This window comes from Drosophila ananassae, chromosome XR (assembly GCF_017639315.1).
Source record: "Drosophila ananassae strain 14024-0371.13 chromosome XR, ASM1763931v2, whole genome shotgun sequence".
Lineage (NCBI taxonomy): Eukaryota > Metazoa > Arthropoda > Insecta > Diptera > Drosophilidae > Drosophila > Drosophila ananassae.
The window spans coordinates 17,495,604-17,522,209 of NC_057932.1; the positions used below are offsets into that span (position 1 = coordinate 17,495,604).

The following is a 26,606-nucleotide window of genomic DNA, read 5'->3' on the forward strand; positions in this document are numbered from 1 at the left end:
CAAGTGCAAATTGTTTTCCCTGTTCAACAAAAGATCAAACACGTCTGATTCCTTACTCTTCTACCCCCAATACCCTCGAAAAACAAAAAAAATTAATCGATAACAAGTCATTTGCGATTTGCATATTTATCTAAAGCTATTTTTTCTTTTTTAAAGCCGCGCTGGATGGCTGGCTTGACTAGCTTCCTTTAATTAATGGCAATTTAAAACTAATAATTTATAAAATCGCATTCAAAAGTTGTTGCTTTTATTTTCTGGCTATTTGCATAACTTATTGATTTTCGTTTAGGCCAAAAGATACAACAAATTTCCACTCTAATTAAAACACACAACAAAAAATCGACCTATTGAAAATGGTATTTGGACAAAAGATCTCAAATTTCCGGCGATCTTTTTGTTTAAAAACAACAACAAAGTTTACTCTTTATTTGTATTTTATTTTTTTTGAAACTGGTTCGTTTCGTTGAGCCACGTAAATTAAATTATTTTGGTTGTGTGTTCGGCATCATTTGCATTTTTAATTTGAAACACACAAATTATCCAACAAAAAAAGAAAAAAAATAAATAGGATGGTGGGGGAAGGTCTATATGTGTATATATTTTTACTAAAAACCATTTGAGCCGAAAAGTGCGATGTGAACATGTGTTTGCTGTTTGTTTTAGTTTAGTTTGACTGTATATTTGAAGTCTACCTGTCTGACATTTTCAAAGCAATTAGCATACACTAAAAATAAGTTTTTTTTAAAATATTTTTAAATAATTTTTAAAAGTATATTACAAAGAAAACACCCTTAATCCTTAATCCTAATCAACTAAAGACAACTCTTAGTCCTTGATCTCTATCCAAAAGAAGAAAAAATAATAATACTGATAGAAAAATTAAATGCCAGAAGATAAATCGCTTCAGAGTACAATGAATGGAGAGATCTAAATGATCTTCTGCCACCGTTGAATGGTTTACTGGACAATTTGCATAAATTTCATATTCGATTTGTGGTCTTTATGATGTTTCTATGCTAAACTAAACCTGCGTCCCCAAAAGCTTAGTCATGCTTTAGTTTATGAGGTTTAAGATTATTTTTTTTTTTGCTGCCTTTTGTATATTTTTTTGGCAAAGCGAACAGCGATTTTATTTGTCAACTGTCAGTTGGTGGGAATTTATTAATGGAAACAAACTGTCGAACACACACAAAACGAATAATTAAGTGAATAGTCGATTGGGTATTCGTAATCGTGATTCGATATTCATGGCGATCGGAATGGGCTATTGAATAATTGAGTAAGGATTTAACAATTTTGGATGAATAGTTCCATGGGAGTCGGTCAAAGTTGATCAAATATATCGATATATTATCGATAAATAATTGTCTGAATATTTCTTTATAAATTTTTGGCAAGATTTCACTTGATCATTAAGTTACTCACACCCACAAAAAATAAATGATAAAAAGAAAAGAAAACAGAACCCAAAAATTCAACGAACCCCTAAAAAAAATATATATAAAAAAAAAGCCCTTAGGCGGCTATTGGCCTGTTGGATTTCACATGTCAATCAAAAATCAATTTTTTGTTGGTCTTTCTGTTGTTGTTAGTTCCAAAGGTAATTTTCAATTTGATGTAATTTTCTCCCTCCAAACCTTTGAGGCAAAAAAAATAACCGAAACCGAAACAAAAAGTTGAGTGGATCCCCAAAGAGTTGAGTGATCTCTTTTTTTTGTATTTTGTGGCTGTGGAATTCAATGTTTGACTATTTTAAGAGTTTTGGGTTGTGGCTGTGGTGGCTTTTAATTGTTTAATTTAATTAAATGCTCTTTAATGGTCTTAATTAGCGCTGGAAAGGGGCGTGGTTATGTCTTTTTGGCCTTTTAAGGTAACAATACGAAAACCAAACCCGTTTTAATGGCCAGAAACCGAAAAAAGACCTGGAAACATTTCTCAAGAATCTCATTGCAAGAGTAGTTGCGAGTTTTGTATTTTTTTTTTTTTTGTCTTTTACAAAAACAAATTAAGTTTAAATCACATTAAAAATATATACAAGAATAAACGAAGAAGTAAAAAATCTCGGCCCATAAAAGAGAGTTGAGTAGAGTTTTTATGTTTTGTATTTTTTTTTTTTTTTTTTTTGTTACTAAAAAACCGGTTAAAACTCTAAGAAAATTTTGTGGCATGACCAGAAAGAGACACATATCTGGGCTATCTGACTCACTCACACCGATTTAAGATACAAATCTAGATCCGAATCGGAATCCGAATTCGAAATATCCCCGAACGGAAGTTCAAACCCCAGGGACAAATTTTATGGTTTCTCTGGTAGAGTTTATATCTTAACTTTTAATTACTTTGTTAACCTGCTTCTGTTCTATGTAATGCTCTATATTTATGGTTTTTTGTATCTCTCTTTTTTTTTTAGATGCATGTGCCCTACGGGTTATACGGGAAAGGATTGCGATACAAAGTACAAGCCGTGTTCGCCATCGCCCTGTCAGAATGGTGGAACTTGCAGATCAAATGGATTATCCTACGAGTGTAAATGTCCAAAAGGTAAAAAAATGCATTTTATTTAATATAATTAACCAAAAATATCCCTATACCAAGTTTCATATAATTTGAGCCATAGAAAGTCATGTTACGAATAGGTTTCTTTCCCAACTTTAATCATTGAATTCCTTTTTGTGAAACCCGAGGCTTTCGGTTCTCAGCAATCAAATGAGTTGGAAAATTGAAGCAAAATGCTTTTCACGCTTTCCGATGAGAACGCTTCTCTCAGCACCTATCGATAACCAGTTATCGATGCCGGGTGAGTCATGACTGGCCACGAGCCAAAAAAAAATAAAGGAAAAAATTAAATAGTCGCCCACACAGTCGCAATGGGTATCTGAAGTAGCTGCCACAAGGGGCAAACTCGTTTGTCAGCTTACCTCCTCCTTTATATATTTTTTTTTTTTAACAACCAGCCAGCCCAGCATCATTCATCAGTTATTTCCTTTTTGTTTGAATGCAACTTTTACATTGCAACCCATTCCATTCCATCAAATTTTTAAAGATCGTGGCTTCTTTCTTCTTGCCTTGCGTCTTTCTTCTGGCGGTTTCTTCGCTTCAGTTCGGTTCGGTTCGGTTTCTTTAGATTTCCTTGCTTGATTTTCGATGTTGATTGTGTTGCATGACCTCCTTAGGGCGTAACTGTGCTCAACCATTCATTTTGCCTCACGGAGATCGTTTATTTCTTCCCCCCCTTTTTTTTTTTAAGTGTGATGGAGCTGGGAGGATAAATTGGGTTTCATGATTTTTTTGGTTTTTGGTCCAACAGAGATTGCACATAATAGTTTCTTTTTCTTTATCAGTGTGACCATTTAGCTTGAAATATTCTCAAGTGTAACCTTGTGGCATTAAGAGAATAAAATGTGTGACCTTGTACCTTGAGAGAAAAGGAAAATGTTTTTTTTTTATATAAATTCCCATGAGAGGCTCTTATGTTATTTCCCTGACATTTCGCATTTTCTGTCTTTTTTTATTTATTTTTTTGCATTAGCTTCTTTAACCTTCTCTGGCGTCAATTGTCGCCCATTCAGTGTTTTCCTTGTTGTTGTTGCACCACTCACTCTCCGTCCATCATGTAAATAGCTTTTGTGCAACATTGTACGACTGTATGTGTGCAATTTTCAATTAATTCATTTCAATTGATGCGAATTGCACACGACAATTTACAAAAGGCTAAAAGAACTGCAATCGAGGGGCAGTCTGACCTTTTAATTGCGTCCAATCAAAAATTCTAATGAGCTCCACAAATAATCATAAATACACAATGTGCGTTAAGAAAAGGGTTAAAAAAAACAACAACAAAAAATGTAACATTAAAGGGATCGTGTGAAAGTGTGACCAAAACTGAAAAAATTGCAATATTTATTGCAATGGGAATTTTTTTAACGCCTTTTTCGCAGCCTTTTGTTGTTGGTTTCCGTTGTTGTTATTATTATTTGTTATTTTGTTGTTGTTGGCTAATGTTGAGCAATTCCAACCGAATTACAACACAAAAACAACAACGAAACTGACACGACACGAATCGCCCTGTGGACATCACGTTGCAAAAAAAAAAAAAAAAACGAAAAAAAAAATTACATGGGAGGGTTAAAAGGGGGCGGAGTTGAACTCATTATGCAAAATAAGGCAAGAAGAAGAAGATGAAGCTATAAGCTGGGAAACAAGTTTAAATAATAAGGAAGAAACTAAAAGTAAACATGATTTATAAAATTTAATGAAAATAATTAATAATACTAGGTAAATATTTTTTTTATAAAAGATTTCAAAAGATTTTTATATATAATTTTGTTATATATATATTTTTAATAACAACCCCCCTATTAGAGTTGTATAGGATTTAATGTATGGCAAGTTGAAAGTTCACTAAGTGACTGGGTGAAAAAAAAAACAAAAAATGAATATAAAACATGTGTCTGTTTTTTTGTTAGCACATGTTGTTGTTATGTTACATCTTCTGGCTTGTTTAATTTATTTTTAAATTTGAAAAAAAAAAAAATAGAGTGAATTGGAGGGTTAAACTGAAATGCCACTTTTTAGACACTTATTATTCCTCTTTTGTTTTTTTTGCTTTATGTGCAACAAGTTGCAGTTGCAAATAATAAAAATAATAACAATAAATGTATGAGTGTGTGGGGGCCCTTCTTTTGTGGCAACTTGGAACATAAAAAAAAACCAATCCAGCAAGAAAAATCATTAAAAAAAGCAAAGTCTCGTGGGCGAGACAGGGAAAGAGAGAGCTTTAAAAAAATATACAAAAAAAAAATAAAAAATAAAAAAAAAACAAGAAATACCATTGCAGCCACATAAAGTGCGATTTAATTCCTCGAACACACACACACGCTACACCCATGTGTGTGTGTGTGTGTGTGTATATAAGTAAAGCGCAATGAACGAAGTCCAAAAACTCGATCGCCAAGAGAGCCGAAAAGCCCCCAGAGAGAGAGTGAGAGAGAGCCCCAAGCCGAGCCGCCATAAGAGAGAGAGCGTCTCAAATGGGGGAGAGCAGCAGCATATTTTCATTGGGGCAGCAACGGCGACGCCGACGCCGGCAGCGTAGATATGAGACCGTGGGAAAGAACAACCAAAGACGTGTTGTGTGCACATGTATGTTGGCACAGCAGAGGTTAACAAAATAGAGCTACAGATGGGATAATTAAAAGGTGGAATTATAATCAAATAATTATTTTTTCATTATATATTTAAAATTAAGACAGGCAACGTAATACTTTATTAAACATTTTAAATGGTATTTCAATATATTTTTTCCTAAAATATAAAAGATTTAAATCTCTATCTTTATAATTTTATTAGAGTTTTAAATTGTTTTCCATATTAACTATTTAATATCGCATTATTTGTTAGAAACTATTAGTTTGCCCTTAGCTGTAGGTGTGTGTGTGCGCGCTTTTGCCTTGCCTTGTCTGTTTTCACGATACACTATGTTTGCCCATTCGCTTCGCATGCGCAGCCGCCTCGAGCCCCAAGCGACGCGCCGACGTACAGCTGTGATCATGAAAATAGAAATGAAGCACATAATTCTTTATGACGGAGGGGGGATAAAATTGATAAAAATATTTCCAATTTGATATTATGAAAAGGATATTTAAAAGAGATCCTTTTAAAAAAAAAAACATGTCAAACTAAGTTAAAATTCTTAAATATTATATTCCTGAACACAACTGTCTCCTTGCAGTGAGTCTGGGAAGAAGGGGAGCCCGACAGAGAGAGCCCCACAGCTGCAGAGCATTCCTTGGCAACAAAAACAACAACCATTAAGCGGTATTTGCGTTTTGTGCGGCTCCTTCGTCTTTTTCTGCCCAGTGGTTGTTGTTGTTGTTATTGTGGTGGTTTCTCAACCACTTTTTTTTGTTGTTGTTGTTGTTATTTCAATCGACACTCAATCCCCCCCATCCGCATCTCCATCCCCTGATTCCGGCCCACAACCTTTCAGCATTTTAATGTTGTTGTTATTATTATTGTTGTTGTTGTAAACGTTTTCGTTTATTGAAGCATTTTTATGATGTTGGCCATAAATCTGTTTATGCACTTCATTGCCCCAAAAGAGAGAGAGCGCGAGAGAGAGAGAGAGCGGGAGAGAACTTCCCCACTTGATCGGAGGTGCCAGTGTGACCTTTGTTGTTTCTGACACAAATGAGAGGTCCTTTTGAGGGTTTTTTGTTAGAACATTTAATTATTCTTTATTTCTTGCTCATTTTTAATAAGATTTCTATAGAAATCATTTAAATAGTGTGACCAAACTTGTATTTGATTCATAACTTGACAGTCTTTGGAGGTCCTTGTCAAATTGAAACTGTTTTTGACTTTAAAATTATAAAAAAAATATTTTTAGAACTAATATCATTAGAAAAGTGTGACCAATCTCCTATTTGATTCAAAACTAATCACTTATCTCTCTTTCTATATCCCAGGATTTGATGGCAAGAACTGCGAACAGAACGTGGACGACTGTCTGGGACATCGCTGCCAGAATGGCGGCACCTGCGTGGACGGCATTTCCGACTACCGCTGCCAGTGCTCGCCGAACTTCACAGGACCCTACTGCCAGCACGACGTGGACGAGTGTGCCCAGCGTCCTCCGGTCTGCCAGAATGGAGCCACCTGCACCAACACCCATGGATCGTACAGCTGTATCTGCGTGAATGGCTGGACAGGACCCGATTGCAGTGAGAATATCGATGATTGTGTCCAGGCGGCCTGCTTCTATGGAGCCACCTGTATCGACGGCGTGGGGAGCTTCTACTGCCAGTGCACGAAAGGCAAGACAGGACTTCTCTGCCACCTGGACGATGCCTGCACCTCGAATCCCTGTCACGCGGATGCCATTTGTGACACGAGTCCCATCAACGGATCGTATGCCTGTTCGTGTGCGCCAGGATACAAGGGTGTGGACTGTTCCGAGGACATTGACGAGTGCGACCAAGGATCCCCCTGCGAACACAATGGCAAGTGTGTGAATACCCCGGGTAGCTATCGGTGTAACTGCTCCCAGGGATTCACTGGACCCCGATGCGAAACGAACATCAACGAATGCGAATCCCATCCGTGCCAGAACGAGGGCTCCTGCCTGGATGATCCGGGGACGTTCCGGTGCGTTTGTATGCCAGGATTCACGGGCACCCAGTGCGAGATCGACATCAACGAATGCCAGTCGAATCCGTGCCTGAACGATGGCATCTGCCATGACAAGATCAATGGCTTCAAGTGCAGCTGCGCCCTGGGATTCACGGGCGCCAGGTGCCAGACCAATATCGATGACTGCCTCTCCCAGCCGTGTCGGAATCGGGGCATCTGTCATGATTCCATTGCTGGCTATAGTTGCGAGTGTCCGCCAGGATATACGGGATCGTCCTGTGAGATCAATATCAATGACTGTGACTCGAATCCGTGTCATCGGGGCAAGTGCATCGATGGCGATAATAGCTACAAGTGCCTCTGCGATCCGGGATACACCGGCTACATCTGCCAGACGCAGATCAACGAGTGTGAGTCGAATCCCTGCCAGTTCGATGGCCATTGCCAGGATCGGGTGGGCAGCTACTTCTGTCAGTGCCAGCCGGGAACGAGTGGCAAGAACTGTGAGATCAATGTGAATGAATGCCACAGTAATCCGTGCAACAATGGTGCCACCTGCATCGATGGCATCAACTCGTATAGCTGCCAGTGTGTGCCGGGATTCACGGGACAGCACTGCGAGAAGAATGTGGACGAGTGCATCAGCAGTCCGTGTGCCAACAACGGGGTCTGCATCGACCAGGTGAATGGCTACAAGTGCGAGTGTCCTCGCGGGTTCTATGACGCCCACTGCCTCAGTGATGTGGACGAGTGCGCCTCGAATCCGTGTGTGAATGAGGGAAGGTGTGAGGATGGCATCAATGACTTCATCTGCCACTGCCCGCCGGGGTATACGGGGAAGCGGTGTGAACAGGACATCGACGAGTGCAGCAGTAATCCCTGCCAGCACGGAGGCACCTGCTACGACAAACTGAACGCCTTTAGTTGCCAGTGCATGCCGGGATTCACGGGCCACAAGTGCGAGACGAACATCGACGACTGTGTCACGAATCCTTGTGGCAACGGAGGCACCTGCATCGACAAGGTCAATGGCTACAAGTGCGTCTGCAAGGTGCCGTTCACGGGTCTGGACTGTGAGTCCAAGCTGGATCCCTGTGCCAGCAATCGCTGCAAGAACGATGCCAAGTGCACACCCACTCCCAACTTCCTGGACTTCTCCTGCACCTGCAAGCTGGGCTACACCGGACGGTACTGTGACGAGGACATTGATGAGTGCTCCCTGAGCTCACCCTGTCGGAACGGAGCCAGTTGCCTTAATGTCCCTGGATCCTACAGGTGTATCTGCACGAAGGGATACGAGGGCAGGGACTGTGCCATCAACACGGACGACTGCGCCTCCTTCCCGTGCCAGAACGGTGGGACGTGCCTGGACGGGATCGGGGACTATAGCTGCCTGTGCGTGGACGGATTCGATGGGAAGCACTGCGAGACGGACATCAACGAGTGCCTGAGCCAGCCGTGCCAGAATGGAGCCACCTGCAGCCAGTACGTGAACAGCTACACCTGCACCTGTCCCCTGGGATTCAGCGGGATCAACTGCCAGACCAATGACGAGGACTGCACGGAGAGCTCCTGCCTGAATGGTGGATCCTGCATCGATGGCATCAATAGCTACAATTGTAGTTGCCTGTCCGGGTTCACGGGCGCCAACTGCCAGTACAAGCTGAACAAGTGCGACTCGAATCCCTGCCTGAACGGAGCCACCTGCCACGAGCAGCGGGATGAGTATACTTGCCACTGCCCCAGTGGCTTCACCGGGAAACAGTGCTCCGACTACGTGGACTGGTGCAGCCAATCCCCCTGCGAAAATGGTGCCACCTGTAGCCAGATCAAGCACCAGTTCAGTTGCAAGTGCTCGGCGGGATGGACCGGGAAGCTGTGCGATGTCCAGACCATATCCTGCCAGGATGCGGCCGATAGGAAGGGTCTGTCTTTGAGGCAACTGTGCAACAATGGCACCTGCAAGGATCACGGCAATAGCCATGTCTGCTACTGCTCCCAGGGATATGCCGGCAGCTACTGCCAGAAGGAGATCGACGAGTGCCAGTCGCAGCCGTGCCAGAACGGCGGCACCTGCCACGATCTCATCGGAGCGTACGAGTGCAGTTGCCGGCAGGGATTCCAGGGCCAGAACTGTGAGCTGAACATCGATGATTGTGCTCCGAATCCCTGCCAGAATGGCGGCACCTGCCACGATCTGGTGAACAACTTCAGTTGCAGCTGTCCGCCCGGCACTCTGGGCATCATTTGTGAGATCAATCAGGAGGACTGCGAACCGGGTGCCTGCCACAACAATGGCTCCTGCATCGATCGGGTGGGTGGCTTCGAGTGCGTCTGCCCGCCGGGATTCGTGGGCGCCAGGTGCGAGGGTGACATCAATGAGTGCCTCAGCAATCCCTGCTCCAATGCCGGCACCCTGGACTGTGTCCAGCTGGTGAACAACTACCACTGCAACTGCCGGCCGGGCCATATGGGTCGCCACTGTGAGCACAAGGTGGACTTCTGTGCCCAGAGCCCCTGCCAGAATGGTGGAAACTGCAATGTCCGCCAGAGTGGCCACCACTGCATCTGCAACAATGGGTTCTACGGCAAGAACTGTGAGCTGAGCGGCCAGGACTGTGACTCCAATCCCTGTCTTGTCGGGAACTGTGTCGTGGAGGACGATGGCTTCGGCTACCGGTGCGAGTGTCCGAGGGGCACTGCCGGGGAGCACTGTGAGATCGATACGATGGACGACTGCCAGCCGAATCCCTGCCAGAAGGGAGCTGCCTGCGAGAACCGACTCGGTGACTTCGAGTGCCTCTGCCCGGCCAAATGGCATGGAAAGCGATGCGATATCTACGATGCCAACTACCCGGGATGGGGTGATGCTGGGGGATTCATGGGCAGTGGAGTTACTGCCTCCAGCAAGGATCGATATGCCGAGGATCTGAAGGTGCAGCGGGCGTTGTGCGTCCAAAAGGGATGCACGGAGAAGCAGGGCAATGGATACTGCGACCAGGAGTGCAACAGCTATGCCTGCAACTTCGATGGCAACGACTGCTCCCTGGGGATTAATCCGTGGGCCAACTGCACCGCCCACGAGTGCTGGAATCTGTTCAAGAACGGACGCTGCGACGTCGATTGCAACAATGCGGCATGCCACTACGACGGCCATGACTGCGAGAGTCAGCTGAAGAGCTGCAACAGCCTCTATGATGCCTACTGCCAGAAGCACTACGGGGACGGACTCTGCGACTACGGCTGCAACAATGCCGAGTGCAGTTGGGATGGTCTGGACTGCGAGAACACCACCCAGACTCCGGTCCTCGCCGAGGGCTCCATGTCCATTGTGATGCTGATGAACGTCGACCAGTTCCGGATGATACAGGCCCAGTTCCTCAGGAATATGAGCCATATGCTGAGGACCACTGTCAAGCTAAAGAAGGATGCCATGGGCCAGGACATGATATTCAATTGGAGGGATACGGTCAGGGTGCCGGATATCGAGGATTCGGACTTTGCCCGGGAGAACAAGATCATCTACACGCACAAGGTCTACCAGACGGGCATCCAGATCACCCTCGAAATCGATAATCGGAAGTGCACCGAGTGCTTCTCGCACGCCATGGAGGCGGCCGAGTTCCTGGCAGCCACGGCCGCGAAGCATCAACTCCTCAACGACTTCCCGATACACAGTGTCCGGGGAATCAAGAATCCGGGCGATGAGGATCTCGGAGAGCCATCCGCCAATGTCAAGTACGTGATTACGGGCATCATCCTGGTGATCATCGTGCTGGCCTTCTTCGGCATGGTCCTCAGCACGCAGAGGAAGCGGGCTCATGGTGTCACCTGGTTCCCGGAGGGCTTCCGCGCTCCGGCTGCTGTGATGTCACGTCGCCGCCGAGATCCGCACGGCCAGGAGATGAGGAACCTCAACAAGCAGGTGGGATTACAATCCCAGGGCGTGGGTCAGTCGGGAGCTCACTGGTCGGATGATGAGTCCGATATGCCGCTGCCGAAGCGTCAGCGCAGTGATCCGGTCTCCGTGGTGGGTCTGGGCAACAATGGTGGCTATGCCAGTGACCACACGATGGTGTCCGAGTACGAGGAGGCTGACCAGAGGGTGTGGTCCCAGGCCCATCTCGATGTGGCGGATGTGAGGGCGATTATGACGCCGCCGGCCCACCAGGATGGCAAGCACGACGTGGACGCCAGAGGACCATGTGGCCTAACACCCCTGATGATAGCCGCCGTTCGCGGTGGTGGACTGGACACCGGCGAGGACATCGAGAACAATGACGACAGCACCGCACAGGTGATATCCGATCTGCTGTCCCAGGGAGCGGAACTCAACGCCACCATGGACAAGACGGGCGAGACATCGTTGCACTTGGCGGCCCGATTCGCTCGGGCGGATGCCGCCAAACGCCTGCTGGACGCCGGAGCTGATGCCAACTGCCAGGACAACACCGGAAGGACACCGCTACACGCCGCCGTGGCTGCCGATGCCATGGGCGTCTTCCAGATCCTGTTGCGGAATCGTGCCACCAATCTGAACGCTCGAATGCATGACGGCACCACGCCCCTGATCCTGGCCGCCCGCCTCGCCATCGAGGGCATGGTCGAGGATCTCATCACAGCCGATGCGGACATCAATGCGGCGGATAATTCCGGCAAGACGGCACTCCATTGGGCAGCTGCCGTAAATAATACGGAGGCGGTGAACATCCTGCTGATGCATCACGCCAATCGGGATGCCCAGGACGACAAGGACGAGACGCCGCTGTTCCTGGCGGCGCGCGAAGGATCGTACGAGGCGTGCAAGGCGCTCCTGGACAATTTCGCCAATCGGGAGATCACCGATCACATGGATCGACTGCCACGGGATGTGGCCAGCGAGCGGCTGCATCATGACATCGTTCGGCTGCTGGACGAGCATGTGCCACGATCGCCCCAGATGCTCAGCATGACGCCGCAGGCGATGATCGGCTCTCCGCCGCCGGGCCAGCAACCCCAGCTGATCACCCAACCCACGGTGATTACGGCGGGAGCTGGGAATGGGGCCGGGAATGGTGGCAACAATGGTCCTGCCAGCGGGAAACAGAGCAACCAATCGGCCAAACAGAAGGCCGCCAAAAAGGCCAAACTTATCGAAGGTTCCTCGCCGGATAATGGCTTGGATGCGGCCGGCAGTTTACGGCGGAAGGCGAGTTCAAAAAAGACAAATGCCGCCTCAAAAAAGGCAGCTGCCGGTGGCCTAAATCCTCTCCAGCAGCAGCAGCAACAGCAACAACAACAGCAGCAGCAGCAGCAGCAACAACAGCAGCAACAGCAACAACAGCAACAGCAGCAACAACAACAACAGCAACAGCAACAACAACAGCTGGCAGGAGGAGTACAATTGGGAGTCCATTCAGGAGGCGGTATGCTGGACGGTTCACCGCAACTCCATAGTATGCCAAGTCCATATGAGACCACATCGATGTACTCCAATGCGATGGCAGCACCGCCACCGAATGGCAATGCCAATGGAGGAGCAAAGCAGCCACCCAGCTACGAGGATTGCATCAAGGTAGGTCCATGAGGTCCTGGACTCAAAATCAAAAAATAATTTATATTTCTTCTCCTTAGAACGCTCAGTCGCTGCAATCCCTGCCCGGCAATGGCCTGGACATGATCAAGCTGGACAACAACTATGGCTTCTCGATGGGCTCGCCCTTTCAGCAGGACCTCCTCAACGGCCAGGGACTGGGAGGGATGAACGGAAATGGCGGCGGTGGCCAGAGGAATGGCCCCGGTGTCGGTGGTCTATGCGGCATGGGCGGCTTGACGGGATCAGGAAATGGTAATAGCCATGAGCAGGGTCTCAGTCCGCCGTACTCGAATCAGTCGCCGCCGCATTCGGTCCAGAGCAGTCTGGCGTTATCGCCGCACGCCTATTTGGGTGAGTGTTTCATGTCCTTTGCGGGGGATTATGTCCAGGACTAATGTATCCTCTCTTTTTTGTAGGTTCTCCCTCGCCGGCCAAGTCGCGGCCCAGCTTGCCCACCTCCCCCACCCATATTCAGGCCATGCGGCATGCCACACAACAGAAGCAATTCGGTGGCAGTAGTCTGAACAGCCTGCTGGGCGGGAATGGTGGCGGCGGAGTCGGAGGTGGAGGTGGTGGTGGCGGAGGAGTTGGTTCTCCGGTCAGTTTGGGAATCATCTCACCCACCGGCAGCGATATGGGCATTATGCTCGCCCCGCCCCAATCCTCCAAAAGCAGTGCAATAATGCAGACGCTCTCCCCCCAGCAACAGCAGCAGCAGCAACAGCAGCAGCAGCAACAGCAGCAACAACAGCAACAACAACAGCAGCAACAGCAACAGCAGCAGCAACAACAACAGCAACTCGGAGGCATGGAGTTCGGTTCAGCTGGTTTGGACTTGAATGGATTTTGTGGATCTCCGGGTAAGTTCCTTACAGTAGTCCCTAAGTTAAGATCAACGATTTCAAGAGGTATTCTTTCAAAAATAATACCTTTTTTGGAAAGTGTTTTGAAGAAAAGTGTGGAGAGAAAGCAAGAAAAAGAAAGAAAGCAGACAGGAGAGAGAGGAGTCTTCAAAGAAAGTCCTTAAAAGGTTGTCTTAGAACGTGAGTTCTCGAAGAGGTCCTAGAACGAGTCTTAAAAGACAGTCCTACACTGGAAATCCTAAAAAAAGACTGAGAAAAATTATATTTTAAACTTCAAGTCATAAGAAAAATGTCCTAAAAAAGTCCTAAATGGATTTTTTTAAACCAAAAGTCCTAAAAAAGACTTCAAACAAGTCTTAAAAGGATGTTTCAGATTGGTAGTCTTCAAAAAACACCCAAAAGAATGCCTACAAAGTCTTCAAAGTGATGAAATTTTCAAATCACGGCAAACGGCCGTCCAAGTAGGTGACGAAACCCACCCGTTTTCTGCCAATGTAAGAAGAGAAGAAGCAGTTCTAGTTTTTTAAGCCAAAAATTATTGTTAATGAATTAGGTTTTAAGTAAATTAAAATTAATCAAAGAGAAAGACAACCACTAACCTGACTTTTTTCGTCACAAATCTTTTATAGACTCATTTCACTCGGGTCAAATGAATCCGCCCTCGATACAAAGTTCAATGTCCGGCTCCTCGCCGTCGACCAACATGCTGTCGCCGTCGTCGCAGCACAATCAGCAGGCCTTCTATCAGTACCTAACGCCGCCCAGCCAGCACTCCGGCGGCCATACGCCCCAGCATCTCGTCCAGACACTGGACAGCTATCCGACACCGTCACCAGAATCGCCAGGACACTGGTCATCGTCGTCGCCGCGCTCAAATTCGGATTGGAGTGAAGGAGTTCAGTCGCCGGCAGCGAATAATCTGTACATTTCTGGAGGACATCAGGCCAACAAAGGATCCGAGGCCATTTATATTTGACCATAAGAGAGAGACAGAGAGAGAGAGAGAGAGAGAGAGAAGGATAAGGAGAAGGACTGGCTCTGCAAGGATCTACAAGGATTAAGGCGATAGCAGGAGGAGGAACTCCTAGAGTTCCTACTTCAAAATAAGCCTATATATAGCCTATAATCCCACCCCCCTCCCCCCTCTTTTTCTTTATTTTTTTCGTAGGCTTTTAAAAAAGAACAACTTTTTTTTTTTTTATTATATTTTAATTTAATAATTACGCAACGCAATTCCAGCGTAGAAGTTAGAAATTAATTTAAATTATTCAATATGCTTGTTGTAAAATATATATATAAATATTATATATGCCAGTTAAGAGCTTTTCGTCTTATTTCTTGGCGTAATTTTTAATAATTTTAATATTATTTGTCGTAACGTCAACGTAGCTTCCAGATAAAAAATAAAAACATAAAAAAGAATCATAAAAGACATCTAAAATTAGCGCAAATTCCGATTTCAAAAGACAAAAAAAGCACACATTTTTTAATAGAATTTTAAGATCACAACAACCGACAGTTATTTTCGTAGGCCTTTAAGCTTTAAGATTTAAGATTTTTTCAAGTTATATAATATAGAAATTATATAATCGCCCTAGTTCTGTAGATTTCGAAACTGAAGTGCTTATATACAATACAAAAAACAAAAAATAAGAAACTAAAAATATAAAAGAAAATTGTTAGAAACGTACTGCATCAAAACAAATTTTTTTTTTTACACAAAAGTTTTTTTTTTTCTATTATAACTATTATTATTATTGTATGACTATTATGTATTATTACATATTATTTAAGCTAAACTGTAAAAAGATTCTCATAACTGTTTGATTTAAGTTGACAAACAAAAACCCCCACAAATTATACGAAACTCTCCAACGAAAAACGTATAATTAATAAAATATAATAATAATAATAATAAATATAAAACGAGTTATATAAACAACAAAAAAGGCATAAAACAATGATGAATGATCGAGGAACCAGCCAAGTTTTCTATATATATAAGAAGACCCCCCCCTATTTACCCCAAAATATTCCCCAACTTTAGATCATAAGTCCGAACGATAATAGATATTTTCAAAAAATATTACAAAAATAGACGAAACACGATTGCGATTTTCTTGTTCGATGTGCTCTAATTTTAATAATTTTAATTTGAAATGTAATGCTTTCTCGTCTATACAGATTTTGTGTGTAAGCTTTTAATGTGTAAATTGTAAAATTATTTGTTTTCCTAACTTAAAACACGGCAAGACAGCATAACTGACATGCGAACTTTTTTGACATAAATAATAAATATTAAATAATTATTTTAAAAACAAAAGAAAGGAGTTTTCTCTCGGTGGGTGCCTCTATATCGAAAATAATCGACTTTTATCGGAATTATATTTTAATTTAAGCAAAAATGGGTTTCTAATCGAAATTTTATTCAAATTTGTATTTAGTTTTAAGATTTTATTTATTTTATATTGGATATATATATATCATGGACAATTTCCATCCGATATCTGCGAGGAATACCTAAATCGATTTGTATATCGATTTGCCATCGATCTGCATCAAAATCCGAGAACAAAATATTTTTTCAAATTTTTTCATATTTTTCCTAGGGGGACCCCTGCAGAAAGTGGGTTTTTGGCTTGTATCCCCCTGGGACGGCCATATCTCGGTCAATTCTTGTCCGATTCTTGCGAGGGATACCTTAATCGATTTGTATATCGATTTGCCATCGATCTGCATCAAAATCCGAGAACAAAATATTTTTTAAAATTTTTTCATATTTTTCCTAGGGGGACCCCTGCAGAAAGTGGGTTTTTGGCTTGTATCCCCCTGGGATGGCCATATCTCGGCCAATTCTTGTCCGATTCTTGCGAGGGATACCTTAATCGAATTGTATATCGATTTCCCATCGATCTGCGTCAAAATCCGAGAAAAAAATATTTTTTCAAATTTTTTCATATTTTTCCTGGCGAGACCCCTGCAGAAAGTGGGTTTTTGGCTTGTTTCCCCCTGGGACGGCCATATCTCGGTCAATTCTTGTCCGATTCTTGCGAGGGATACCTTAATCGAATTGTATATCGATTTGCCATCGATCTGCGTCAAAATCCGAGAACAAAATATTTTTTCAAATTTTTTCATATTTTTCCTAGGGGGACCCCAGCAGAAAGTGGGTTTTTGGCTTGTATCCCCCTGGGATGGCCATATCTCGGCCAATTCTTGTCCGATTCTTGCGAGGGATACCTTAATCGAATTGTATATCGATTTGCCATCGATCTGCGTCAAAATCCGAGAACAAAATATTTTTTCAAATTTTTTCATATTTTTCCTAGGGGGACCCCTGCAGAAAGTGGGTTTTTGGCTTGTTTCCCCCTGGGACGGCCATATCTCGGTCAATTCTTGTCCGATTCTTGCGAGGGATACCTTAATCGATTTGTATATCGATTTGCCATCGATCTGCATCAAAATCCGAGAACAAAATATTTTTTAAAATTTTTTCATATTTTTCCTAGGGGGACCCCTGCAGAAAGTGGGGTTTTTGGCTTGTATCCCCCTGGGATGGCCATATCTCGGCCAATTCTTGTCCGATTCTTGCGAGGGATACCTTAATCGATTTGTATATCGATTTCCCTTCGATTTGCGTCAAAATCCGAGAAAAAAATATTTTTTAAAATTTTTTCATATTTTTCCTAGGGGGACCCCTGCAGAAAGTGGGTTTTTGGCTTGTATCCCCCTGGGATGGCCATATCTCGGTCAATTCTTGTCCGATTCTTGCGAGGGATACCTTAATCGATTTGCCATCGATCTGCGTCAAAATCCGAGAACAAAATATTTTTTCAAATTTTTTCATATTTTTCCTAGGGGGACCCCTGCAGAAAGTGGGTTTTTGGCTTGTGTCCCCCTGGGATGGCCATATCTTGTCCGAATCTTATAAATATATGTTATTTTTGTAATATTTTAATGTCTACTTTAAACGCCCCACAAAGGAAACACTTTTATTTGCATTTACTGTCAAATTGTACTATATTTGATTTTGTTAAATTATTCATAAGAAAACAAGTCTTTTTTAAAGGGATAAAGTTGTAAGACTAACTTGGTGGATACGTTTCAAAATCAATCGAAATAATATCGATTTGTAACCGAGAATTACAGTAGTTTTTGAGTAAAAAAAAATTGATTAGTAATTGGAATATTTTTAATGGTATGATAGTATTGCAATATATATCGTTGATTTTTTAACCTCCGACCTCTGACCTTTAACCTTTAACCCTCCCCTTAAAAAAAAAAAAAAAATACATTTCCATTTTCTATCGTCCAGTGATACAATTTTAATTACATTTAGTGGATTGTTAAGCGTACTTCGTCATCAACATATTACGTCCTTCACATTAGCCGTTCCATTTACAAGCGCCTATGTCCTGGCGCCCCACACGATATGAACATATTCTCCAGTGTATTCCAGTATATTATTTTTTTTGTTGTGTCACATGTTGATTGCGTGTTGCATGTGGGATTGGTTAGGATGTTGAATGTGTGTGTGTTTATGCCCCTTTTTTTTTTTGCCTTAGTATTTTTGCCTGTACATTTTTTGTCTGCGTCGTCTGCGATGTCTTCTTGTTTTCCTTCTTACAACATAAGGAAAATTTTGTGCATTTTTGCTATTTTTTTGGTTTCTCGTCGACTAGATTTGCTTTTTGGTTTCATCTTCAGGGTTATTTGATGTTAGTAATGCTTCCGTGTCATTATGAGGATTCGCCGTCAATCCATTTCCCTTGTCATCCTGATCATTATCGGCGTTAGAGTCGTTGGACTTTTTCGCACCCGGTACGAATGGACATACGCCGCCCTTGCACTCGAACGGGAATTCGGGGGCTTTCTTAATAACATTCCCGTCTGCGTCCTTTTTCTCCCAGGGATTCCAATATCTTAGGAGTATCGGTTGTACGAATTTATGCCAAATATACAGCAACAATGGAATGATAAAACACGGAACACACACCATTTTTTTTCACTAACTTCTATTTTTTTTTTTTGCTGAATTTTGTGTTTATTTTTTTTACAGGTCAGACGATGTCGATTCTAGAATAGTCCGAAATAGAATGAATTATATGGAGGTCGGCTGCTCAATTTATACCTTTATCCAGCCAAGTGAATTGATAGTTTTTCCAACGGTGACTTTGTTTTCTTTCGTATTAATTAATATTTTTTTTGGAGCAATTTATGCTGTCAGCTGGCCTTCTGAGGTTCCGATAACAGGGCACTAGTGCGATAGTTAGTTCCTCAACTATCGATAGCTGTACTGTTGATAACATAAACGGTTAACATTAACGGTTATGTTAAATATAACATAACATTTCCGTTTACATTTTCGTGGCTAACTTTCTTAACCCATTAAAAATCCTTTAACCCATGAATATTAAAACATAATCATTAAATTTTTTGTATCATTTTTTATTAACAATTTTTTAACCCATCAGTGGGCAACGGTATGGTAGTCCTCCCCGGCAACAGTATTCCCTGCCTGCCTGGAGATTGGTATTAACCCATTGGTTGTGACAGTTTTTGATGAACAAATAGGCCCGTTCCTTGTGGCAATCATGGCCCAAAGCGGAGCAGACTATATTGGCGGAGTTGGGCAAGTGCTGGACGATCTGGAAATCGTGTAAGTGAAGAATTTTTAATTATTATTGATGATATTGAAGAAAAAATCGATAAAAATCGATAAGATAACAGTTATTTCAAATTATTTGAGAGAAAACTCATAGAATTCCCTTAGAAGATATTAAATACATCATATTTTAAATCAAAAATAGATAGATAACTAAATATATTACTTAAAAAATATAATTATTCATTAAAATCTCAAAGATATCGAAATAATCGATAGTTAATCGTTTACTGTACAGTACTCACTGCCTCTAAGCACTTGGTTTGGCATTGTTTCCTCCCAATAGCATTGCAGGGAAACATCCTGTCCAGTTCCTGGTGAATCAAAGGAGCTGTGAGCAGGCCATTTTGGATTTGGGAGGAGAGGAAGACGCCACAGGTGCAAGGAACAGGCTGATTATCCTGGACAGATTCGGGAGTCGGTGGCGAAGGAATCGTGTTGATCAGGCTACTCGAAGTGGTGGTGGTCATGGGGAATGTGCTGGAAACTTCATTGGAGGCCTCCTCCTGGGGGGGCGCTGCCACCTCTCCAGATTCCTCGATCCTAGTTGATCCTGTCTCAGGAGTAGTACTAAAAAGTTCCGTCGAACTGCCATTTCTACCATTCCATTCGGAAGTGTTCTCGAGGATAGCTTTGTGTGTGGTTACAATCACAAATTCCACAGGAGCTGGCCAGTTTTCTTCGGTGGTGCTAGTGGATGTGCTGGTGGAGGTGGTTGTGGTTGTGGAGGAGGTAGTGGTTCCTTCCTTGATTGGTTTGGTTTTCACTCGCTTGTCCTTGATAAAGTTCGATTTTCCGTAGAGGGGTTTCTTGTAGGCGATCTTAGAGGCCTCCAGATGTAGGGCCAGGAGTATCACCACAACCAGGAGGGAGTTTTTAAAGGCAGCTTGAAGAAGAAAATTATTAAAAATTAAAGTGATTTGTCTGAAAAACATTTTTAAAAATGATTCCTTTAAAATACAATAACAATAAGTATTGTTTCAGTTTCATAAACAGCCTTGGTCATACTTTATTTTAGAAACTGGTTAACACTATAAGACTTGGTCACACTTTACACCAATCAGCTGATTAAAAAATAAAGAAAAATCGAGCTACTGTCAAAAAAAGTTCCTTAGTTCCTTTCGGTAAGAGTTCTTTCCACAATTTTCCTTAATTTTTGTTGAAATATTTTCCTTAAAAATATACAATCCTCTACTTAAACTCACCCATCTTGTGATATATCTCAGATAAACTAATTACTTTTGCTCTTCGGTTCAAGCATTTTATAAATAATTATCACTTGGCTTGCACTTTTTTGGGCCTTGTTCATTTTTTAAGACCAAGAAACGACCATCAATGAAGTTCAAGTTGTGAGAACCGACAAACTCGGTCAGGGTTCTTGCCGATTAGGCAGAAATATTCTAGACAAGCTTACTTAGCAGTTCATTCATTTTGTAATACCTACTTCCGACCTTTTAACATTAATATATTTTATTTAATTACTTAATATAACAATTGAAAAAAAAAAATTCCTCTACTTTAGTTTAGAACTAACTATTAATAAGAGCTGCTGGCTAATCATCCTCGGAATGCTCGATAATCACCTTCATTAGTTTGTTTCTCAGTCTCTTGCGCTGGCTGGGATTCTGGATGGACTGCATCTCGGCCTTGATCACCTCGCCGAAGGCGTCCACATCGGGGGAGTATCTCTGGCGCTGGGCCAGCTTCTGGAGGGCATCCTTGGCTATGTTCAGGATCGGTTCGTATGGCGACCGCTCCTCCGATGGAGCAGGATGATGATGACGCTGCGGAACGAAGCTAATGTGGCTCAGTTCATCGTCCTCGGAGCTCTCCTCGGTCAGGGGAAGGACCTGCAAAAGGTAAGGGGATTATTTTTGTACCAAAAGGCTTCAAAGAGTGTTTCAAGCTAGGCAAGCTTCACTGTACTGTACAGCTCTTTAAAAACCAACCGCATTATTCTCCTTGGTTCCTAAAATTGAATCCAATGCCTCCAGGTGGTCATCCTGCTTGAATTTCTTGGCACTGCTGCCCAGATTTCCGCCACCGCCCTCGTCCACCCGCATCCGGATGCCACGGATGTGTGGGCGCAGGAACTCCATATGCTCATACCAGTAGGGAAGCTGCAGTTTACTGCCCGCCGGCATATCCGAGGCATTGCGGCGATTCAAAGCCAAAAAGTGACTCCTGAGGGCGCCGTATTTGATCTTGATGTCCTCCACGGTGAGGTGGGGGCACTTGGGACGCAGGGCCGTTAGGATCAGTTGCAGGGATTCGCTGCGAACTCGCTTGTCCTGGTAGAAGATGTGCTTGGGGTCGTACAGGTTGGGTTGCTGTTTCAACAAATCCAGCAGGTGTTTCACCAGCTCCGGCTTCCAATCGATTTTCTGCCATTTTAAAATACTATCTATAATTTAAATAATCTCAAAAACCAACAATTACCTTGGTAAAAGTCGACATTATCCTTTATTTTTAGTATTTTAGGGCTTAAAATGTACTTTTGTTTACATTTTAATTTTGTTGATGCGTTAACAGAGGCGCCGATAACAGTTAACAGATATATCGATACATTTATCAGCGGTTAACAGTTCAAATGAAAAAAAGAAAACATAGTAAGCCATTATTTCATAATCAAATGTTTTATAAAATCATGTTTCGAAATCATGTTGGATTTTATATAAAAAATAATTAAATTATATATGGTTTTAAAGTGAAATTAAATGTTGAATTAACAGCGTTATTGGCGTAACAGCGCACAGTGCGCCCAACAGCACTGCAGCGCTGCGGTGCCGGCTGCGGTGTGGTGAGGTGAGTTTTGGCGACCAGCGACGCCAGTGCGTGTGGTGAATTTAGTCAGATGCCGGAGCAAAACAATAACAACAAGTTGTATAAATGTGAAAATACATTGAAAAGTACTCTGAATTTGAGAACGCTGATAATAAACGCCTGATAAACTCCCCCCCGATGGCCGATAAGTGTCGGCTAAGAACATCATAAACCCACCGGCAATTAAATACCAAACCGATAAGATCAGTGCCACAAAATCGGTTCTTTTTGGAGGAAAGTAAGAACTTCGCACATTTTTCTCACCACCCTCCTGGCGTGGGCGACCTGAGTTTGACTTCTTCAGCGGAATAAGAAGACAAGAAAACGGATAAATAATGCCGGAATTTGTGCCAGCACGGGGCTTCATTGAGATGGAGAAACTCCTGAAACTCTATGAGAATCAAAAGGATCCCATTTACATATATCTGTTTGGCGAGAAGGACAAGCAAGGGCGCTCCTGGTGTCCCGATTGTGTGGATGGTGAGTACGGTGGGGGGAGGGGGTGAAGTCCCGTTACAGAGGGGCACACATATTTCTGGCACAGTGGGAGTAAACGACATTGTGGCGGTTTAAATATATTAAATATTATTTATGATTTTTTATATAAAATATAATATTATTATTATTTTTTTATTTTTTATTTTATAGTAAAAAAATCATAAATAATATATTTTCTTGAACAAAAATAATCGAAAAAAATGTATTTTTTAGCTGAGGAGACCATCATGACTGCATTCCGTACTAACGCCCCTGAAGAATCCGTGATCCTTATGGTGGATGTGGGCAATCGGGAGGCCTGGATGGATATTAAGGATAATAACTTCCGTAAACCACCGTACAATGTCGATGGCATTCCGTCCCTGTTGCATTGGAAGGGCGTGGAACGCCTCGATGGCATTCAATTGACCAAAAAGACGCTCCTGGAGCTATTCTTCGAGGTGACCGATCCGAAACAGAAAGACTAAAATTACACTCGAAATAAATGCCGGCTTGAGTGAAACTCAAAAAGCAGCTTTTGCGCGGGGGGATGATGCCAGAAATTTACAAAAATAAGGATCCAAAAAATCCTAAAGTATGTAATTTTTCTAAATTTACATTTTTATTTTTTTTTTTTGTTTTTTTTTGGTAGTTTTGAACTAACAAAAGTTGGAAGTTATAAGCAAGCGATAGGATATTATTATCCTAATTTTTTCAATTGCTTAAAATCTTTCACAAAATCATACTTCAAATAATTATATTCCTATTTAAAAAATATGGAGTATTTTTATTAAAGGTTTTATAATATTTATTTTTTATTTATTTCAATTTCCTTTTTTTTCCTTTTTGTTTTTATTTAAATTTTCAATAATAAAATTGTAAGAACTTGTATATTTGGAAAATATTTCATAAATATTTGAAAAAAAAACTTTAGATAGACATTTTTACTGTGATTATATTTTTAAAAATCAAATTTACCAAAAAAAAGAGAAATATTTCTTTAAAAAAGAATATTTCTGCTATTTTAAAAACTAAAAAGTTTAATTTTGATTTTAAAACTACTGAGAAAAGCCCAAAGAATACTGTTTTTTGAAAATTATATAAAAAATTGAATATTTTAAAATCTAAAGAAAAAGACAATAATAATTTTAAAGCTATTCTTATTTTATAATAGTTAAAGTTCTTATTATAATCTTAATCTATATATATTTTTGAAATATTTCAAATAAGAATTTAAAAACAAAAATTGTAATATTCCAAATAAAAAATATAAAAAGAAAAAGGAAATACTAAGACTATTTAAGTATTTAAAAAAAAAATCTTACGATTTATTTAAGGCAACTATCTCAAATATATTTTTAGTTTTAAAAACTAAAATAGCTTGAGATATTTAGTTTAGAACTCTCTTTGTAACTGAGTGAAATTTGCATGAAAATCACTCTTGAAAATGCCGGTTTGAGTCTTGAGTTTTCACTCTTTTGAGGGCTTTCCCTTTTTCCGGCACTCTCCACTCAACGGAATTTCCGGATGGAATGGGTGTTATTGTGCGGGGGGTGGGGAGGGGAGGGGAGGGCTTTGAGCGCCGGAGCCGAGGGGCTTCGGGCCGGCATCGGGCATCGTTCCGGTATCATCGGCATTTTGGCCGATTTACCGTTTTGGTTTTTCGTATTCGATTATTTGCACGCATGTCGTCGAGCAGGACTAACGGTAAACGCATAGCAAGCGGGACTAACTAACGGGGCGTTCGTACGGTCTAACGGTAAACATACGCGGCATCGCCATCTCGCTCGCACGCCACAAAGCCGCGTCTTCATAATAAATTTCATAAATCTTATACTTTTTTTTTGCCAGTGTTTTTTTAAATTAAAAATAAAAACAAATTATGAGAAATTATAACTCAAAAAGAAAAATATTTTAAAGTGGGTTTAATTTAATAATAAAAATATATAAATGCACACACGCTTCAAGAGATAAAAACCAAAAATATCCAAAGAGAGAGCCTTTCGAAGGAAACCCTGTTGCTTCCAAACAAAAAATACACCGACTGTTGCTTAGCCGGCAATTTATTTGTTATTTTTTTTTTATTGTTGGTCCGAGCTTAATAAAGAAAAAAATTAATGTTTATGAAAAAAATAAAGATAGAGCTATTTGTTAGAGAGAGAAATGAAATGGCAAAAACGCGATCCACTTGACGGAATAGTGCTAATAAAAAATACTATGAACCAGTCGAAGCGAATGGGTAAATGAAAAAGTAAAACACAAATAAATTAAATTAAATTGACATTCGTTGATCGAAATTGTACAACAAGAAATGAAAGAGATGGGTCCATCGGACAGAACATGGCTGAGAAATAAAGAAATATATTTATGAAGGTTATCCAGATGTTAATATTTCATCAGAAATTGAATGAGAATGCGAATAAAGAAGTATTATTTATGGAGTTTATTAAATAAATCATTAAATAAACTAATTAGCAATGTTTTTGAAAACAAAAATGTTTTGGAAAATAATATTAGAAGAAAATTATAGTGCTTTTTTGTATTTTTTGAAATTCTAGAATGTTAAAAAGAAGGTTTTCGAAAAGATTTGAAAAGATATGACCTAAAAACCCTCGATTAACGTTTCTTGTAAAAATAAATACATAAACCCTGACATTAAAACTCAAAATTTAAATTCAAAATTATAATAAATAGAAAATAGAATACATATTTTTCAAGTATAAATTTTTGACCCTGGGGTAAGATTTTTCGAAAAATTTAATGAGCCGTCAGAAAGCATTGGAAATTTATAATAAACGAAAATCAAATTTAAATTTTTATGTCTTATTCTTATTTCGATTTTTGGCCATCGTTGTTGTTGTTGTTGTTTTTGTTGCTGTTATTGTGTCAATTAAAAAGCCAAAAAATTCTTAATGAGGCACGTAACAAGCTAGACAGCTGACCCCCCCTTGATGGGACGCCCCTCTTTCGTTTTTCTTTCAACCAAAATCTGCGAAATGTCATTAAAGTCAGATCGTAAAAATCTGAAAACAAAAATTGCAAATAAATTTTAAAAAAAAAAGAAAATTATATAGAGTATATATAGAGAGTGTATAGATTTTTATATAGATCGGTGGATTAGGGGGGGGTTAATCCTAAATCTTTTAACACCATAATTCTTATTTATTTTTGTTTTCGGCTTTCCATGCACCTGCAAGTATTCAACGGCCGATTTTTAATTCCGAAAAGCATTCGAAAAGCATAATTTATTTATAGATAGATAGAGCGGAGAAGATATATATATTTCTCTATACCTTTCGATCCTCTCCGATTTATTATTATTATTTTATTTTGCCTTTTTTTATATTTAATTGACGCATTTAGTCTATAACAACGTGTAGCGCATATATCATCGATATGTGGAAATTATATCTATAATGATATAGGCTGATATATATATATCTATAGACGTGTGCACATATTTTATATCTACTGATACATATATGTACGCGGGTCAGACCTCTCTATATAGTATAGATCTATCGAATTTTTATACGCAGTCAAAAATAATACAAATAATATAAAATATATGCTAAAATCCAATCAAATGTCACGATGAATTTAATTTGAGGAGGATGTGAAGGAGGTGGGTTCTAAAAATCAAGAGTGTGGCATGAGAATTCAAAAATAAAAAAATTTATCTATTTAAATTTGTAGAAAAGAAAGGTATTCAGGAAATATTGTTCGATAATTTGCATAGAATTTATGAAATCCAATATTCGACAGCTTTCCGCCATAATTTAGGTTTCAGTTTAGAAAGTTATGGCTTTTAAACTTGAAATTTTAAAATCTATACACTTTGTTTTGTGTAATAAATTATTTAATAGGATTATCTTAATACGTCCCGGCATTTAGAATTATTCACGATTTTATTAGTAAAATTTATTTCTCTAAAAATATCAATAAAAGTAAGCCTCTGTAATTTATTGGACACTTTAGGGTTTTAAGGTTGTAATAAAAATGTTTAAAAAACATTTTCCTAAAGCTTTCAAACTATTTTATGGTTTTGAAAAAGGAAACATAAACTTTTACG

The 26,606-nt window shown here is 41.0% G+C and overlaps 6 protein-coding genes across 6 annotated transcripts in view; 3 read left to right on the forward strand and 3 right to left on the reverse strand.

The window, feature by feature from the left end:
• The window catches only part of LOC6502352 (neurogenic locus Notch protein), a 37,758-nt gene extending 24,871 nt beyond the window's left edge, over positions 1 to 12,887 (forward strand). Inside the window, 4 exon segments of the mRNA XM_032451944.2 lie at positions 2,411 to 2,541; positions 6,468 to 12,383; positions 12,386 to 12,685; positions 12,745 to 12,887. Coding sequence (XP_032307835.1) covers positions 2,411 to 2,541; positions 6,468 to 12,383; positions 12,386 to 12,567 — 6,229 coding nt within the window. The 3' untranslated portion in view covers positions 12,568 to 12,685; positions 12,745 to 12,887.
• Positions 12,569 to 14,545, forward strand: LOC116655046 (neurogenic locus Notch protein-like). The gene is made up of 4 exons (XM_032452023.1): positions 12,569 to 12,685; positions 12,745 to 13,057; positions 13,123 to 13,380; positions 14,199 to 14,545. Exons 1-4 carry the CDS (start codon positions 12,569 to 12,571, stop codon positions 14,543 to 14,545), a joined length of 1,035 nt encoding a protein of 344 aa, XP_032307914.1.
• Positions 14,546 to 17,863: 3,318 nt separating this feature from the next.
• On the reverse strand, positions 17,864 to 18,846 carry LOC6502370 (UPF0729 protein GD16342). The gene is made up of 2 exons (XM_001967511.4): positions 18,701 to 18,846; positions 17,864 to 18,645 (listed from the first exon to the last, which is right to left on the reverse strand). Exon 2 carries the CDS (start codon positions 18,566 to 18,568, stop codon positions 18,248 to 18,250), a length of 321 nt encoding a protein of 106 aa, XP_001967547.1. The 5' UTR covers positions 18,569 to 18,645; positions 18,701 to 18,846; the 3' UTR covers positions 17,864 to 18,247.
• A 150-nt stretch (positions 18,847 to 18,996) lies between these two features.
• LOC6502369 (follicle cell protein 3C-1) lies at positions 18,997 to 20,498 on the reverse strand. The gene is made up of 3 exons (XM_001967510.4): positions 20,440 to 20,498; positions 19,480 to 20,120; positions 18,997 to 19,217 (listed from the first exon to the last, which is right to left on the reverse strand). Exons 1-3 carry the CDS (start codon positions 20,441 to 20,443, stop codon positions 19,032 to 19,034), a joined length of 831 nt encoding a protein of 276 aa, XP_001967546.1. The 5' UTR covers positions 20,444 to 20,498; the 3' UTR covers positions 18,997 to 19,031.
• Positions 20,499 to 20,738: 240 nt separating this feature from the next.
• On the reverse strand, positions 20,739 to 21,801 carry LOC6502367. The gene is made up of 3 exons (XM_001967509.4): positions 21,674 to 21,801; positions 21,184 to 21,618; positions 20,739 to 21,084 (listed from the first exon to the last, which is right to left on the reverse strand). The coding sequence occupies exons 1-3, from the start codon at positions 21,689 to 21,691 to the stop codon at positions 20,788 to 20,790; spliced, it is 750 nt and encodes a 249-aa protein (XP_001967545.1). The 5' UTR covers positions 21,692 to 21,801; the 3' UTR covers positions 20,739 to 20,787.
• An 81-nt stretch (positions 21,802 to 21,882) lies between these two features.
• LOC6502353 (thioredoxin domain-containing protein 17) lies at positions 21,883 to 23,065 on the forward strand. Its single transcript, XM_001967508.4, has 2 exons — positions 21,883 to 22,537; positions 22,769 to 23,065. Exons 1-2 carry the CDS (start codon positions 22,393 to 22,395, stop codon positions 23,020 to 23,022), a joined length of 399 nt encoding a protein of 132 aa, XP_001967544.1. The 5' UTR covers positions 21,883 to 22,392; the 3' UTR covers positions 23,023 to 23,065.
• The last annotated feature ends 3,541 nt before the right edge of the window (positions 23,066 to 26,606 follow it).